Raw genomic sequence first — 14,437 nt, forward strand, 5'->3', positions numbered from 1 at the left:
AACAACAATCCAAACGGAAATCTCAATATTGTTGTGCCTGATGAGTCATCCATTCAGGATCATGAGACTCCTAATCCTGCTAATTGCATGTACAAGACTCCTGAGATTGGTGCAGCTCAATATAACATCAATCCCAGTCTTATTCAGATGGTGAGTAATTCAGCTTTTGAAGGAGACATTGAACGAGAGGATCCACACCGCCATCTAGAGCGTTTCGTGCAAATGTGTGGTTCCTTCAGAATTAATGGTGTCACAGCAGATCAGATTCGTCTCCACATGTTCCCTTATTCAATAAAGGGAAAGGCTTTGGAATGGTTTCAACAGCTGTCAGATACTGCTCTAGCTACTTGGGATAATCTTTCGACCGAGTTCCTATCCAAATATTACCCTTCTGACAAGACTCAGCAAATGAGAGCAATTATTCTGACTTTCAAAGCACAACCAGGTGAAGGCTTGTATCAAGCATGGGAGAGGTACAAGGCATTGTTGAGAAAATGTCCACATCGTGGTTACGAGGAGTGGATGGTTCTGAGAACTTTCTATGGAGCTTTAAATTCTGATATTCGGCTGAGTTTGGATGTTGCAGCTGGAGGTAATTTTAAGAAAGCACCAGTTCATCAAGCTAAGGCACTTCTTGAGGAATTGGCCTCAAATAATTATGCTTGGGCACCCAGTGGTACAAGTTCAGTGAAATCAGCACAAGACACTGAGATGATGAACTTGCTCACTCTAAAATTGGATGCTCTTACTCAAGAGGTCCGTGGACAAAAGGCAAGTGTCAATGCTATCTCTTCTCCGATAGAAGGATATATGGATCCTAGTGTTAATCAGCACTCTTATACACAACAGTTTCCGGACGAAGCATCTTTTATCCAAGGAAGACAGTCATGGCCTGTTCAGAATAATTCATATTACAATCCAAATCAGAGGCCGAACAACAATCTTTCCTACAACAATAATCATGCTGTTAATCCATCATATGCAGCTCCAAAGCAAAATCCGCCTCCTGGTTTTCAACCACGTCAGCAGTATCAAAGTCAACAACAGTTTCAACCTCTACCTAATGACAAAAAAGAGCCTGCTGATTGGGAAGTTGCACTCGGCAAGATGATACAAGGAACTACTGGGCTTTTGCTAATATCGAGACTAAATTCGAGAAAGTTGAGTCAAGGATTGATCAGATAGCTTCGTCACAGAAGATGTTAGAAATGCAGATTGGCCAAATTGCTAATAAGATTGGTGTTCGTGAGCAGGGATCACTACCTAGTCAACCAGATGTGAATGCCCAAGAACACTGCAAGGCTATCACATTGAGGAGTGGCAGAGAATTACCAGAAGTTAGAGCCCCGGAACTGAATGATGCATCTCTTCCTCCTAAAAAGAGAAAGTCATACCAAACTACTGTGAAAATTGCTGAAAAGATTGTGGATGAGCCAAAAGATGATATTGCACCGAAAGCTAATGTGAAACAATACGTGCCTCCGATTCCTTTTCCACAAAGGTTGACAAACCGGAAGTTAGAGAAGCAATATGAGAAATTTTTAAAGATGTTTCGGGAGATACACATTAGCATTCCTTTTGCTGATGCTTTGGCTCAAATGCCCCTTTATGCGAAATTCATGAAACAGGTATTATCTAATCGCAAGAAGTTAGAAGCGGTGGAGACAATCAGTCTTAGTGAAGAGTGTAGTGCTGTTATACAACGCAATATTCCTCCTAAGCTCAAGGATCCTGGGAGCTTTTCTTTGCCCTGCACTATTGGACAAGTCGGAGTAAAAAGAGCATTGTGTGATCTTGGAGCTAGTGTGAGTCTGATGCCATATTCAATCTATAAAAGACTTGGTTTGGGAGAACTAAAGAAAACAAAGATATCACTTCAACTTGCGGATCGATCTATAAAATATCCACTGGGTGTACTTGAAGATGTTTTGGTGAATGTTGATAAATTTGTTATTCCTTGTGATTTTGTTATTTTGGAGATGAATGAGGATGTTGAAATTCCGCTTATTTTGGGAAGACCATTCTTGGCCACTGCTGGAGCAAATATTGATGTGAAGGCTGGCAAGCTTTCACTAAATGTGGGTGAAGAAAAAGTTGAGTTTGATCTAGATCAAGTTATGAAGGCACCAGCACTTGAAACTGAAAGTTTTGCTGTGGATATTGTTGAAGAATTTGTGAAGAAAGCTACTGATGATATTTGCGAGAATGAGGTTGAAGTTGATGAAAACAATTATCAGGAGTTCCGAACAAATGATTTGAAGGAGACAAATTTGACACTTGGGTCATCTGAGATAGTTTTGAAGGAGCCACCGTAAAAGAATGAGGTAATTACGTCAAGCTAATGACGTTAAACAAGCGCTTCTTGGGAGGCAACCCAAGGTCTCTGGTTAATTTAAGTTAATATATTATATTATTTTATATATATTTGTTATTTTTTGTATTTTTTTCAGGACTTTAGAATTTTTTTTTTTTATTTTTTTTTACTCCCACGTGATGCCTTGATGAATTTTGTGAAGTGTTTCAGGTAATTTGAAATGAAAAAGGAAGACATGCCTTGCAAAAAAAAAAAAAAAGAAAGAAAAGAAAAGAAAAGGAAAAAAGAAAGAAAGGACAGAAGAGTAGAGAACAGCTCATAAATTAATAAGCTTTGGTTGCTGTTTCCGGATGATAGAAATTGAAGAAAAGACAGAAGAGTTGGCACGGGCAGCAGTCTTATCTGCCTGCCGTGCAAAAGATTCTGCCTCCTGTATAGGAGGTCCGGTCCACAGTCCAAGTCCACATCCTACTTTAGGAGCAAGCATCGTACAGGTTTTTTGAAACGCGCACATCAATATGTGGTACTTGGCTACTTGCTCAGTTGGGTTGAAGTAAAAACTGCTAGAGTGGGGAGTCGAACCCCTGATCTAGGGGTTACAAGAGTAACAGCCCAACCAGTTGATCTACTCAGATTATATGTCATCATCTACTCACAAATCACATAAAGACGATTATCAGCATTTTATTCAATTTAAAGGCATCAACGAGGGGAGTCTTCTTTAAACTTTTTTCTTTTATATAAATAATTATTATAATGATATTATTTATATTTATATGATATATTATTCATTGAGGACAATGAACCATTCAAGTGTGGGGATGTGTTCTCACGAATAATATTAAAAAAAAAATTACAAAAACAATTAAATTCATGATAGTTGCATTTAAATTAGAGCATATAGTTATTTATTTTAGCATGCATTTTTTTTAGATTTTTATTTTTATTAATTTATTTTCTTTTTAGTTTGCATTCGCATAATTTCATGAAAGTTTGTCGACCAAGTCAATTTCCTATGATGAGTTTATTTGCATAATTTCTTGGCTAGTAATCTTGATCATATGTGATGTCTTGCATGCTTAGAAATTGCTTGTGCGGAACTTGTAATTCCACAATAACTGTTCTAGAGGCGAGATTTAGACTAGCTTATTTCTTGAGCCTTAACTATGAGCCGGACGTAGAATTTTGACTATTCTCTTTTGAGCTTGGAGTCTATAATTCTTCAGTGAGGGGGAGCTTTGGGATATACATGCCTTTACAAAAAAAAAAAAGAGAAAAAAATACATATATCAGCAATAAAGTTCACGAAAAAAAATGGTGGTATAATTGACTAGGTTGGGCTCATTAATACTCGAGTAATTAAGTCTGAGGGGACTTTGTGCCTAGTAACCTAAAGCCTTTCATGGTTTGGGATTGCTGACCCAACACTCGCTAAATGGGTATTAATGCATAAATTCTTAGGGATCTCAACCATTGCAGGGTCAAATAAGCCACCTAAATCGCATGTGAACAATTTGGTTGGTGAAGTCTTATGGTGGTCGTAACTCACTTACCCTGAGAAGCGTCCCAACCTTAGACCGAGCATGTACACACCAAATAATAGATGTTAAAAAAAAAAGAAAAAAAAAGAATATATTGAGGAGAGGCATGGAAGTTCCTTGGTGACCCTAAACTGTAGTTGGCTCTAATGTGACGAAGTGTTTAAGCATTATTTTGATTAACGACTCATGACTAAGATTCTGTTGAAGTTTGTTGGTCTCTATTTTGTTTCACTAGAGAGCATGTTGATCACACACGATTCACTCCGTACTTGCAGTAGAAAAGTTGCATGACTGATATGTGAGATAGATGAATTCCTTGATTGTTGCATATTCTGAGGATTATATGTTGACAAGGTTGATACTTTCATGATTGGAATATATCATATTCATTTAGTTTGCATTCATATTAGTTGCATTGTTGAGACAAGGCAGAGAAAAAAGAAAAGAATTTTGTGGGTACATTCACTATAGGCCCTCACGAGACCTTACTCGTCCACTAGGGCTGCCTAGGGGTTTAAAGGGCTTGTTGCATATGCCAAATGCAACCGTGATCACCTACGGAAGTGGTATATCTATTAGGTGTTAGTTTTATTTATTTTATTTGCCCGAGGACGTGCAAAATATTAAGTGTGGGGATATTTGATAGAGCATATATTTATATATGTTTTTATATGATTTTATTCCCATAATATTAGTATTTTGTAAATAATCGGGATATTACTAATTGATTTTAAGTATTTAATGGCAGGAAAATAAATATATCTAAAGTTGGAGTAAATCAAGTTTATTTGGGCTAAATCATATGGAAATTTGGATTTTCTGGACAGCCTGCGAAGCAAATCTTGTTTGGGCCATAACTTGAGTTCTGGACATCAGAATTGGGCGATTCAACAGCCCACGCGAAGATATCAGAATTTTCAACAAGTCCCAGGTTGTCCAGCAGTCAAAATCCAACGAGAGCAGCCCAGAATCAGGCCTGAAAGTCAGCCTGCGAATTTCTTTTCAGAATCCAACTTGTTTTAGGAAATCGGATTTGTTTTTCGAGGAAACCATTAAAACATTATTATTATTATTAGGGTTTTGAATTATTAGAGAGATATCGAATATTGTGTATTGAGAGACGGAGATAGAGAGAAAGCTTTTTGAGAGAACTTGAGCAAAGATTGAAGGGATTCAGTCCAAGTTCGAGAGATTTCGTCAAGTTGTATTTTCTTACTCTTGTACTCTTTTGACATGATTTCAGTAATATATATATTCGTGTTTTCTTTAATTGTTATGGGTAACTAATCCTCTAATCCGAGGATTGGGGAGTATTTGTTGGCTTAATATGTTTGTGTTAACGGAGAAAACTGGTAGGTTAACAAAGATGAGGTTCGCGGCGTGGATCAAGATTCTTGTTGGCGAGAATGTAGGAAGTGGTTGGTTGTTTTTTATGGAGGCGGCTGCAATTGTAAGCAAAGGGTTCTAGATTGCTAACTGGAATAGCTCTCAAGAATGATCGATGCCTACAATCTGCCTACGTACCCCTATTTATAGAGGATCAAGCCGGCACGTAGTTCTTTCTCCTAAGAGACCCATGTGGACTGGGCCTCCCATTCTAGAATCTTCCTCCCGAAAGGGGCCCAATACGATGAGGCCTAGCCTTGGGCCTTGCAGACTCTCGAGCACCCAAAGCTTACCCCAAATGCATGGACACTACTCCACTCCCCGACAGGGACAACCCGCCAGACTACAGAGGTAGAGCCTTTTAGGGCGCGTCTTCTATTCTACCTCTACCTCCCAAGGAGGACAACTCCTCAGACTACAAGGTAGGGCCTTCTACAATTCAACAGTTGGATTTACTTATGTTTAAGGGCGTCCCCCTAAACAAAAGCATCTCCTTCTGTCCTTCTGAACCATTGCTAACTGAACTGTCTTCGGCAAGATGGCGCGCCCAAAGATAGGGCGCGCCCTATCTTTCTACAGGGTCACTTCTAAATCGGGTTGATCTTGATTCTTCTGGCCCAACCAAGTCTTCTTTTGTGGGCCTGGCCCATGAAGTCGGTCTTCATATAAATCATTTTCTTATAAAGCTGAGATGTGTCTTCTCCCTCCAATCAGGGCGCGCCCTCATGGAGGTCCTTCTGGGTACGGTCAGATATGTAGTTGCTGTCAGATATGTGGACACGGCCTGACATGTGGACGCGGCTTGGCATGTGGGCGCGGCCTGACATCATGTGGACGCGGCCTGGCATGTGGCCACGGCCTGACATGTGGGCGCGGCCTGACATCATGTGGACGCGGCCTGGCATGTGGCCACGGCCTGACATGTGGGCGCGGCCTGACATCATGTGGACGCGGCCTGGGATGTGGGCGTAGCCAGACATCATTTGGGAGCGGCATGACATGTGGTCGCGGCCTGACAAGTGGGCGCGGCCTGGCATGTGGACGCGTCCTGGCAAGTGGGCGCGGCCTAGCATGTGGACGCGCCCTAGCAAGTGGGCGCGGCCTATCATGTGATCCAGCCCAATCTTGAATATGTCGGCCCAAAATAGTTCTCCACCTAAAGCGCGCCCTTATTAGAGATTCTTCCGGACGTGGTCAGATATGTGGGCGTGCCTACATATTGTCGAGCCCAATCTTCAGTGCGTAAGTCCATATCTTCATCTTTTATACGGGCCTAGCCCATCAATGAAGTTCATGTTGAATTTTGGGCATAACAACTACCCCCCAGATCTTGGTGGCATTGAAGATGTCGACGAGATCTTGATAATCTTTACTCCCTACGACGTTCCATCTTGTTTATTCCTCTGTGACGACTGTCCTTCGTATGTGTAAAAGACGTAGAAGTTTCCTTACTCGGCGCGCCGTGTGGCGTCGACTGTTAGAACTTTCTTGATGTAGTATGACTGAGTTTTGAGTAATGTAGCCGAGTCAAATTGAGTAAGATTCCACTGAGAAGAATGAGTTAAGTTGACGAAGAAGATTCTGCCGAAGCCGATGCTGAAGAGGCTGAGTCGCGGAAGATGATGCCGAAGAGGCTGAGTCGAGGAAGACGATGATGGTAAAGCCGATGCTGAAGTGGTTGAGTCGAGGAAGACGATGCTGCTGAAGCCGATGCTCGTACCTTCTACCACGCCTTAGATGAGGATGAGGCGCACCCTGATGGTGAAGATAATTCTTCCAATTGTTGTTGAACAAGGATCTCAACTCTGCAGACGTTTGAGTTATAGGCTAATTGGGGGCGCCTCATGTTCCCTCCCGCTCTTCTAATCTTCATGTAAACCATATTTATGTAGAATCAGTCAAATATGTCTTCTTCCTACAACAGGGCGCGCCCTCAACAAGGGTTCCTCTGGACGCGGTCGGACAGATGGGCGCGGCCTGACAGGTGGCCGAGGCCTGAAATGTGGGCGCAGCCTGACAGGTGGCCGAGGCCTGACAGGTGACCGAGGCCTGACATGTGGGCGCGGCCTGACATGCGGCCGAGGCCTGACAGGTGACCGAGGCCTGACATGTGGGCGCGACCTGACATGCGGGCGCGACTTGACAGGTGACCGAGGCCTCACAAGTGTGCGCGGCCTGACATGTGGACGCGGCCTGGCATGTGGCCATGGCCTGACATCAAGTGGACGCGGCATGTAATGTGGACGCGCCCTGGCAAGTAATGTGGACGCGCCCTGACAAGTGGCCATGGCCTGACATCAAGTGGACGCGGCATGTAATGTGGACGCGCCCTGACAAGTGGGCGCGACCTGTCATGTGATCCAGCCCAATCTTGAATATGTCAGCCCAAAATAGTTTTCCACCTAAAGCGCGCCCTTACTAGAGGTTCTTCTGGACGTGGCCAGATATGTGGGCGCGACCACATTCTAAGCGGCCTCCATCAAGTGCTTGTTGATTTTTTGGTAACTTTCTCTCCCGGCTAGTTGAATGCCTTGTAATGGTATTTTGAAGTTTTGATCATTTCTGAAGGCGCGCCTAGAACAAATGTCGTCTCCAAGATATTAAGCTCAAATTATACCTCTGGCCTCCAATATTTTACTCATAGCTCGTCTCAGGTTTCATAGTTTTGTCCAGGTCGACAACTTATATGTTGGTATTTGTCCTCGGTCTTCAGCTTACATCCTGCGTCTTGTTCTTGGTCTTTGGGCTTCGACTTGCATCCTTGGGCTTGTCTTGCGCCTTCAACCTGTATCTAAGAGCATGTCCAGGGTTTCCGACCCGAACTCGGAACTTATCTTGTGTCTCCGACCTGCACTCGGAGCCTTTCCTGGATCTCTTGCCTATACTCGGAGCTTGTCCTGAGTCTCCGACCTATACCCCGGAATGTGTTCGGGGACTTCAGCCTTCAACCTGTAACATGGAGCTTGCCCTAAGTCTTCTCTCACAATCCTCCACAATATATACCTCCGAGACGAGCTTTCCCTGTAAGTGCTCCAAGCAATGTGTCTCTACAAAGAGTCCACATCTGATTCGATAGGGTCCTTCCTAGTTAGCATCGAATACTCCATGATTTTGGCACTTTCATCTCTGACATCATCCTGCACTAGGTCTCCCCTATTCAAAGGATTGGCCTTGACCTTGCTATTGTAGAATCGAGTTGTTCTCTGTTAATATGCCGCTTCCTGAGCTGTGACTCGCTTCTGACTTCTTCCATCATATTGGGGGTGAAGCCTCTGATTAACCTCGTTTGCCTCCTGCTCGAAGTTGTCTCTCCTTAAAGAACTTGCTTCAACCTCGACTGGAACCATTGCCTCAGGATCATTAGAGCAAGTGAACTACCCCCCGAGTGATTGTCACATATGAACTTCCCTCCTCTACCAAGAAAACAATAGCACTGGTCTTCGGAAGTGTCCTTTGTTGCGGTTGGCTTTAAAGATGTGCTCTATTGACGCAACCAAAGGTGCCCAATGATTAGATCTTCCATCATAGTCCCGAGGTGGTGTGTAGTTTCTTCTATAGGTAATATTGTCTCTGCTTGGATGTTGACGTCTGCTTCTATGTTCCGGGCTGGAAGATTGTTCTCGTCTCCCGAGGTTGTGTTCTTGTAGTTGACGGGCGAAGGATCCTTGATGACTTCGGCAAAGAGTGATTCTTGACTGGAAGTGACGTTTTTCCTCCATCAAAGTGGTGTCGAGATAATCCTGAGGGTGTTGATGTCGATAGCCTCGATCCCTGGAATGTTCTGGACATTAGGTTGGACACGCGTCGTAGATGGGATTCTCCCTGTAGTTATGAGGTCGCTTGGCGGTGGAGCAAGGAGATTCGATGACATGGCAAGATTTGATGGAGCAAGGAGATTTGACGACGAAGCAAGATTTGATGATGAGTTGATGGTGGAACGAGAAGATTGCCGATGTCTGTTGTCTAGTTATGTGGTTGACTTGAGCATCTATGAGATTGAAGTGGAGCGTGTCTGTGCCTAAGGTGTGCCATGTTAGAAGGAGGTGCACCTTCTAACATACTTTTTCCCTGCAAGGGATACAACCAATACAACATATCGTATACAAATGTTAGGAAGAGTATTTACCTCAGGGCGCTCCCAGTCAGGGGAAGGCGCGCCTAAACTAACATTCTCCCTCCCTGCAAAGGACCCGACTAACACAATATACCGTACACAAGTACAAGAAGAATATTTACCTTAGGCGCGCCCAGTCAGGGGGAGGCGCGCTCATCGATACATTGTGCCAGCCGTGGGACTTGCTTCCTTCCGAAACCCTGAGAAAGTCTCCAGATCCGAGAATCACGCTTCCCTCATGTGTTGGCTTCTGGAACCTTCACTCCGATCTTGCCTTCATCTTTCGCCCTCACAACCGTGCCTTGTTCAATATCGATAACAAACAACAATGCTTACCGTTGTCTTCCCCTTCTGAACATGCTTCTCCATCGAACCCGTCTTCTTTTCCTTCATAACGGGCTTCTCTTTCGATCTCGTCTTCTTCTCCTTCAAGACGGACTTCTCCTTCGATCCCATCTTCTTCTCCTTCATAACGGAATTCTCCTTCGATATTGTCTTCTTCTCCTTCATAACGTACTTCTCCTTCGATCCCATTGTTTATCCCTTCCGAACAGACTTCTTAGATAATTCATCGGTACTCACCATGATTGGCGGCGACCAGGCGATCGGCGGTCGTAGACTGACGTTGTCTCCATCTGTTATCACAATTGCCTGTTCCTGGGGGGTATCCCCGACCGTGATGTCGTCCGTCCATCGGTGTTGCTTGTCTTTCCAATGTTGTCTCCACTGGATCTAGGATCGGGGTGCTGGTTCCCGTCGGGCGTTCTCTCGCCGTGGTTCGACATCTTTCTCCTTGATGGAAAATCTTGAACTACCCCTCCTTCTAGCGCCAATTTGTTAACGGAGAAAACTGGTAGGTTAACAAAGATGAGGTTCGCGGCGTGGATCAAGATTCTTGTTGGCGAGAATGTAGGAAGTGGTTGGTTGTTTTTTATGGAGGCGGCTGCAATTGTAAGCAAAGGGTTCTAGATTGCTAACTGGAATAGCTCTCAAGAATGATCGATGCCTACAATCTGCCTACGTACCCCTATTTATAGAGGATCAAGCCGGCACGTAGTTCTTTCTCCTAAGAGACCCATGTGGACTGGGCCTCCCATTCTAGAATCTTCCTCCCGAAAGGGGCCCAATACGATGAGGCCTAGCCTTGGGCCTTGCAGACTCTCGAGCACCCAAAGCTTACCCCAAATGCATGGACACTACTCCACTCCCCGACAGGGACAACCCGCCAGACTACAGAGGTAGAGCCTTTTAGGGCGCGTCTTCTATTCTACCTCTACCTCCCAAGGAGGACAACTCCTCAGACTACAAGGTAGGGCCTTCTACAATTCAACAGTTGGATTTACTTATGTTTAAGGGCGTCCCCCTAAACAAAAGCATCTCCTTCTGTCCTTCTGAACCATTGCTAACTGAACTGTCTTCGGCAAGATGGCGCGCCCAAAGATAGGGCGCGCCCTATCTTTCTACAGGGTCACTTCTAAATCGGGTTGATCTTGATTCTTCTGGCCCAACCAAGTCTTCTTTTGTGGGCCTGGCCCATGAAGTCGGTCTTCATATAAATCATTTTCTTATAAAGCTGAGATGTGTCTTCTCCCTCCAATCAGGGCGCGCCCTCATGGAGGTCCTTCTGGGTACGGTCAGATATGTAGTTGCTGTCAGATATGTGGACACGGCCTGACATGTGGACGCGGCTTGGCATGTGGGCGCGGCCTGACATCATGTGGACGCGGCCTGGCATGTGGCCACGGCCTGACATGTGGGCGCGGCCTGACATCATGTGGACGCGGCCTGGCATGTGGCCACGGCCTGACATGTGGGCGCGGCCTGACATCATGTGGACGCGGCCTGGGATGTGGGCGTAGCCAGACATCATTTGGGAGCGGCATGACATGTGGTCGCGGCCTGACAAGTGGGCGCGGCCTGGCATGTGGACGCGTCCTGGCAAGTGGGCGCGGCCTAGCATGTGGACGCGCCCTAGCAAGTGGGCGCGGCCTATCATGTGATCCAGCCCAATCTTGAATATGTCGGCCCAAAATAGTTCTCCACCTAAAGCGCGCCCTTATTAGAGATTCTTCCGGACGTGGTCAGATATGTGGGCGTGCCTACATATTGTCGAGCCCAATCTTCAGTGCGTAAGTCCATATCTTCATCTTTTATACGGGCCTAGCCCATCAATGAAGTTCATGTTGAATTTTGGGCATAACAGTTTGTTTGATCTAAGATTGTGGTTTCTCTATGTATGCTAATCTGTCATTGAGCGCTTAACACAGTTATAGGAGTCGCGAACCTGTAATTGTATCTGTAGGATTTATAATGAATCGGGAGAGGATTTATATTTCTTGTACATGATATGACAAACATAACTTGATTAATTAATCGGGAGATTATTAGGCGAGTTGTGAAACAGAAAATCCTTGGTTCGTGATAGCTTATAAGTTGGTTTTGATTGATCATGGGAGTGACTTCAAGATTAAGTTATAGGTATTATTTTGTATCTTGGGAGAGAACATTATAATCAATAGAAGGATTGTTTTTAGCAGAGTGGAGACTTGTTTATCACAATTGATTGACATTCATTGTAGCCAGCAAAGAAACCTGATTCTTGGATTGCTTTTTATCATCGTTAATTCACACTTTTAATTGCTTTATTAGTTTAATTTAGTTGATAGTAAAAACCACAATTTATTCTCTAAACTTCTAAATAGAAAGGAGTAATATACTTGATTTAATATTGTATTCAGTCCTTCCCTGAGAACGAACTTTACATAATTTCACTGCAACAGGTTCAAACCGCACCGCTATTTTTTAATGTATATTAAAAATATATCACATATAATTATAAATATTATATTTATATTATATAGATAGATTATTTATTATATTATATAGATAGATTATTTATTACGATGTTATCAACTATGTGTGTGTGTATATATATCCAAGTTTCTCAACCTAATTTTAATAATTTTGCAATATAGGTTAACTCTAAGACGACAAATTAAATATTATAATCATATTTGTTTTCTATAAAATAATTTGTTATTGTTGAAATATTCTTTTCATCTTCATTATTATCATACTTATATTTTTAGTTGATATTTCTTTTGATGAGTACCATAACTCTAAATGTGTGTGTAGGCTCATGATCAAATAGAAACCACTCCTAAAATAAAAACTAGAAACCAGTTTCCCTACTACTATTTATAACTACGGGTATCACTAATTTATATTGCAGTAATCACTGTTTTTGGGTTAATAGGCAAAACGATCACTGAACTCATGACCAACTTGCAGTTGGGTCACTGAATTCAAAAAGTTTGCAAACGGATCACAGAACTAAATTTAACTTGCAGTCAACTCACTGAACTAATAAAAACTTGTGTCGTTAAATATGGGTTGACTTTTAACGGAATCCGTTAAAAAAAATTTAATAATTATAAAAATTTGATTTTTAAAAAAATTCTGAAAACTTAAAAAAGAACAATTTTGAAAAAAACTTTAAAAAATATGGATTTTTATTTAAAAAAATGTTAAAACTTCGAAAAAAAAATCTAAAAATTTTGAAAAAAAAACAAAAAAATGGGAAATTCAAAAAATATACCTAAATTTTGAAGTTAAAAAAATTTTCAAACTTTTTCCAAAGTTCCAGATTTTTTCAAAGTTTTAAATTTTCAAAATCGAGTGTTAAAAAAATTGCATTTTTATATTTTTTTCAAAGTTTTTTTATTTATCTAACGGATTCCGTTAAAGTCAACTGATATTTAACGGCGCAGTGACCTAAATGCAAGTTTTTATTAGTTCAGTGAGTTGACTGCAAGTTAAATCTAGTTCTGTGATCCATTTGCAAACTTTTTGAGTTCAGTGACCAAATTGCAAGTTGAGTATGAGTTCAGTGACCTTTTTGCCTATTAACCCTCACTGTTTTTATGCAGTAGGTAAACAACGACTTTTATTGTCAAAATTGAGAAAATCTACTTATCTAAACTATTGATAATCGATTATAAATGATCAATTTTATTCGTAGGAAGATTATTGGCGGTAGGAAGCCACAAGAGAAGTTGTATGATGATGGTAAGTAGTCGTTAGTTTTGTAAGTGTTGATGGAAAGTGTATGTGACTATTGGTGATGGTAGACAATGGTGGCAAGTCATGAAACATCTGGTAATGGTGGTAAGAGGTCCATTATTACGATTTGGGTGAAGATGATGGTCATATACGTTGCATATATGTGTATATATATGCATATATTTGCGAGATATGCTATATATAAATTAGTGATATGTTATGTACAAATTAGTAATTTCTGTAGTTAAAAATAGTGATAAAAAACTGTTCAGAAACTGGTTTTTAGGCTAATTTGGTTTTTATTGGAGTAGGACTATATATATATATATATAGGCTAATGATCAAATAGAAACCACTTTTAAAATAAAAACTAGAAACCAATATAGGTTAGTGATACTCTCAGTACAGTTTAGTGATATTCTCTTTAGGATTTAGTGATCAGTGTTGCAGTAATTAGTGAAAACTTGCGGGAACTGCCCAGAATCTCTTATATGTTCCAGATTTTGCTCAGAATCTCCAGATCTGTTGACGTTTTCGATTCAGATTGTGGTGACGGTGGTGGAGATGGTGGAGGTGAAGGTGGAGATGGAGGAGGATGATTGTAGCGGAGGTTTGGGCGGCTTGAAATAGGGGGTTGGAGGGTTGCCGGAATAATGGCAGCTCCGTCGCGTTTTGAAGTTGAGCCGAGGTGGAGAACGGGGCTGAAGGAGGTTGAAGCAGTGACCAAGATGGGGCTAGTGAAGATGGAGGTGGAGATTGTGTTGTTAGAGAAATAATGGAGGTGGTGGTTATGGAGGGGGCAGGCGGCATAGAGCTAATGGTGGTTATGGAGGAGGCAACGACGGAGGTGGTGGCAGTGGCGGATGTGGAGGTGGGGTTGGTGAAGATGGAGTTGGGGCTGGTGAAGATGGAGGTGGAGATGAGATTGTTTAAGAATTTAGTGGTATTTGCTTTAGGATTTAGTGATATTCCAGCTTGGTTTTTAGTTTCTAGAATAAGGAGGTTTCTATTGGAGTAATA

General features: G+C 42.3%; 1 protein-coding gene and 1 pseudogene across 1 annotated transcript; one reads left to right on the forward strand and one right to left on the reverse strand.

Annotated features, from left to right (window-relative positions):
• Positions 1–397: 397 nt before the first annotated feature.
• On the reverse strand, positions 398–512 carry LOC135148586 (small nucleolar RNA R71; annotated as a pseudogene).
• Positions 513–1,208: 696 nt separating this feature from the next.
• LOC135148493 (uncharacterized) lies at positions 1,209–2,315 on the forward strand. Its single transcript, XM_064083740.1, has one exon. It carries the CDS (start codon positions 1,209–1,211, stop codon positions 2,313–2,315), a length of 1,107 nt encoding a protein of 368 aa, XP_063939810.1.
• Positions 2,316–14,437: the final 12,122 nt, after the last annotated feature.

Source organism: Daucus carota, chromosome 8 (assembly GCF_001625215.2).
Source record: "Daucus carota subsp. sativus chromosome 8, DH1 v3.0, whole genome shotgun sequence".
Lineage (NCBI taxonomy): Eukaryota > Viridiplantae > Streptophyta > Magnoliopsida > Apiales > Apiaceae > Daucus > Daucus carota.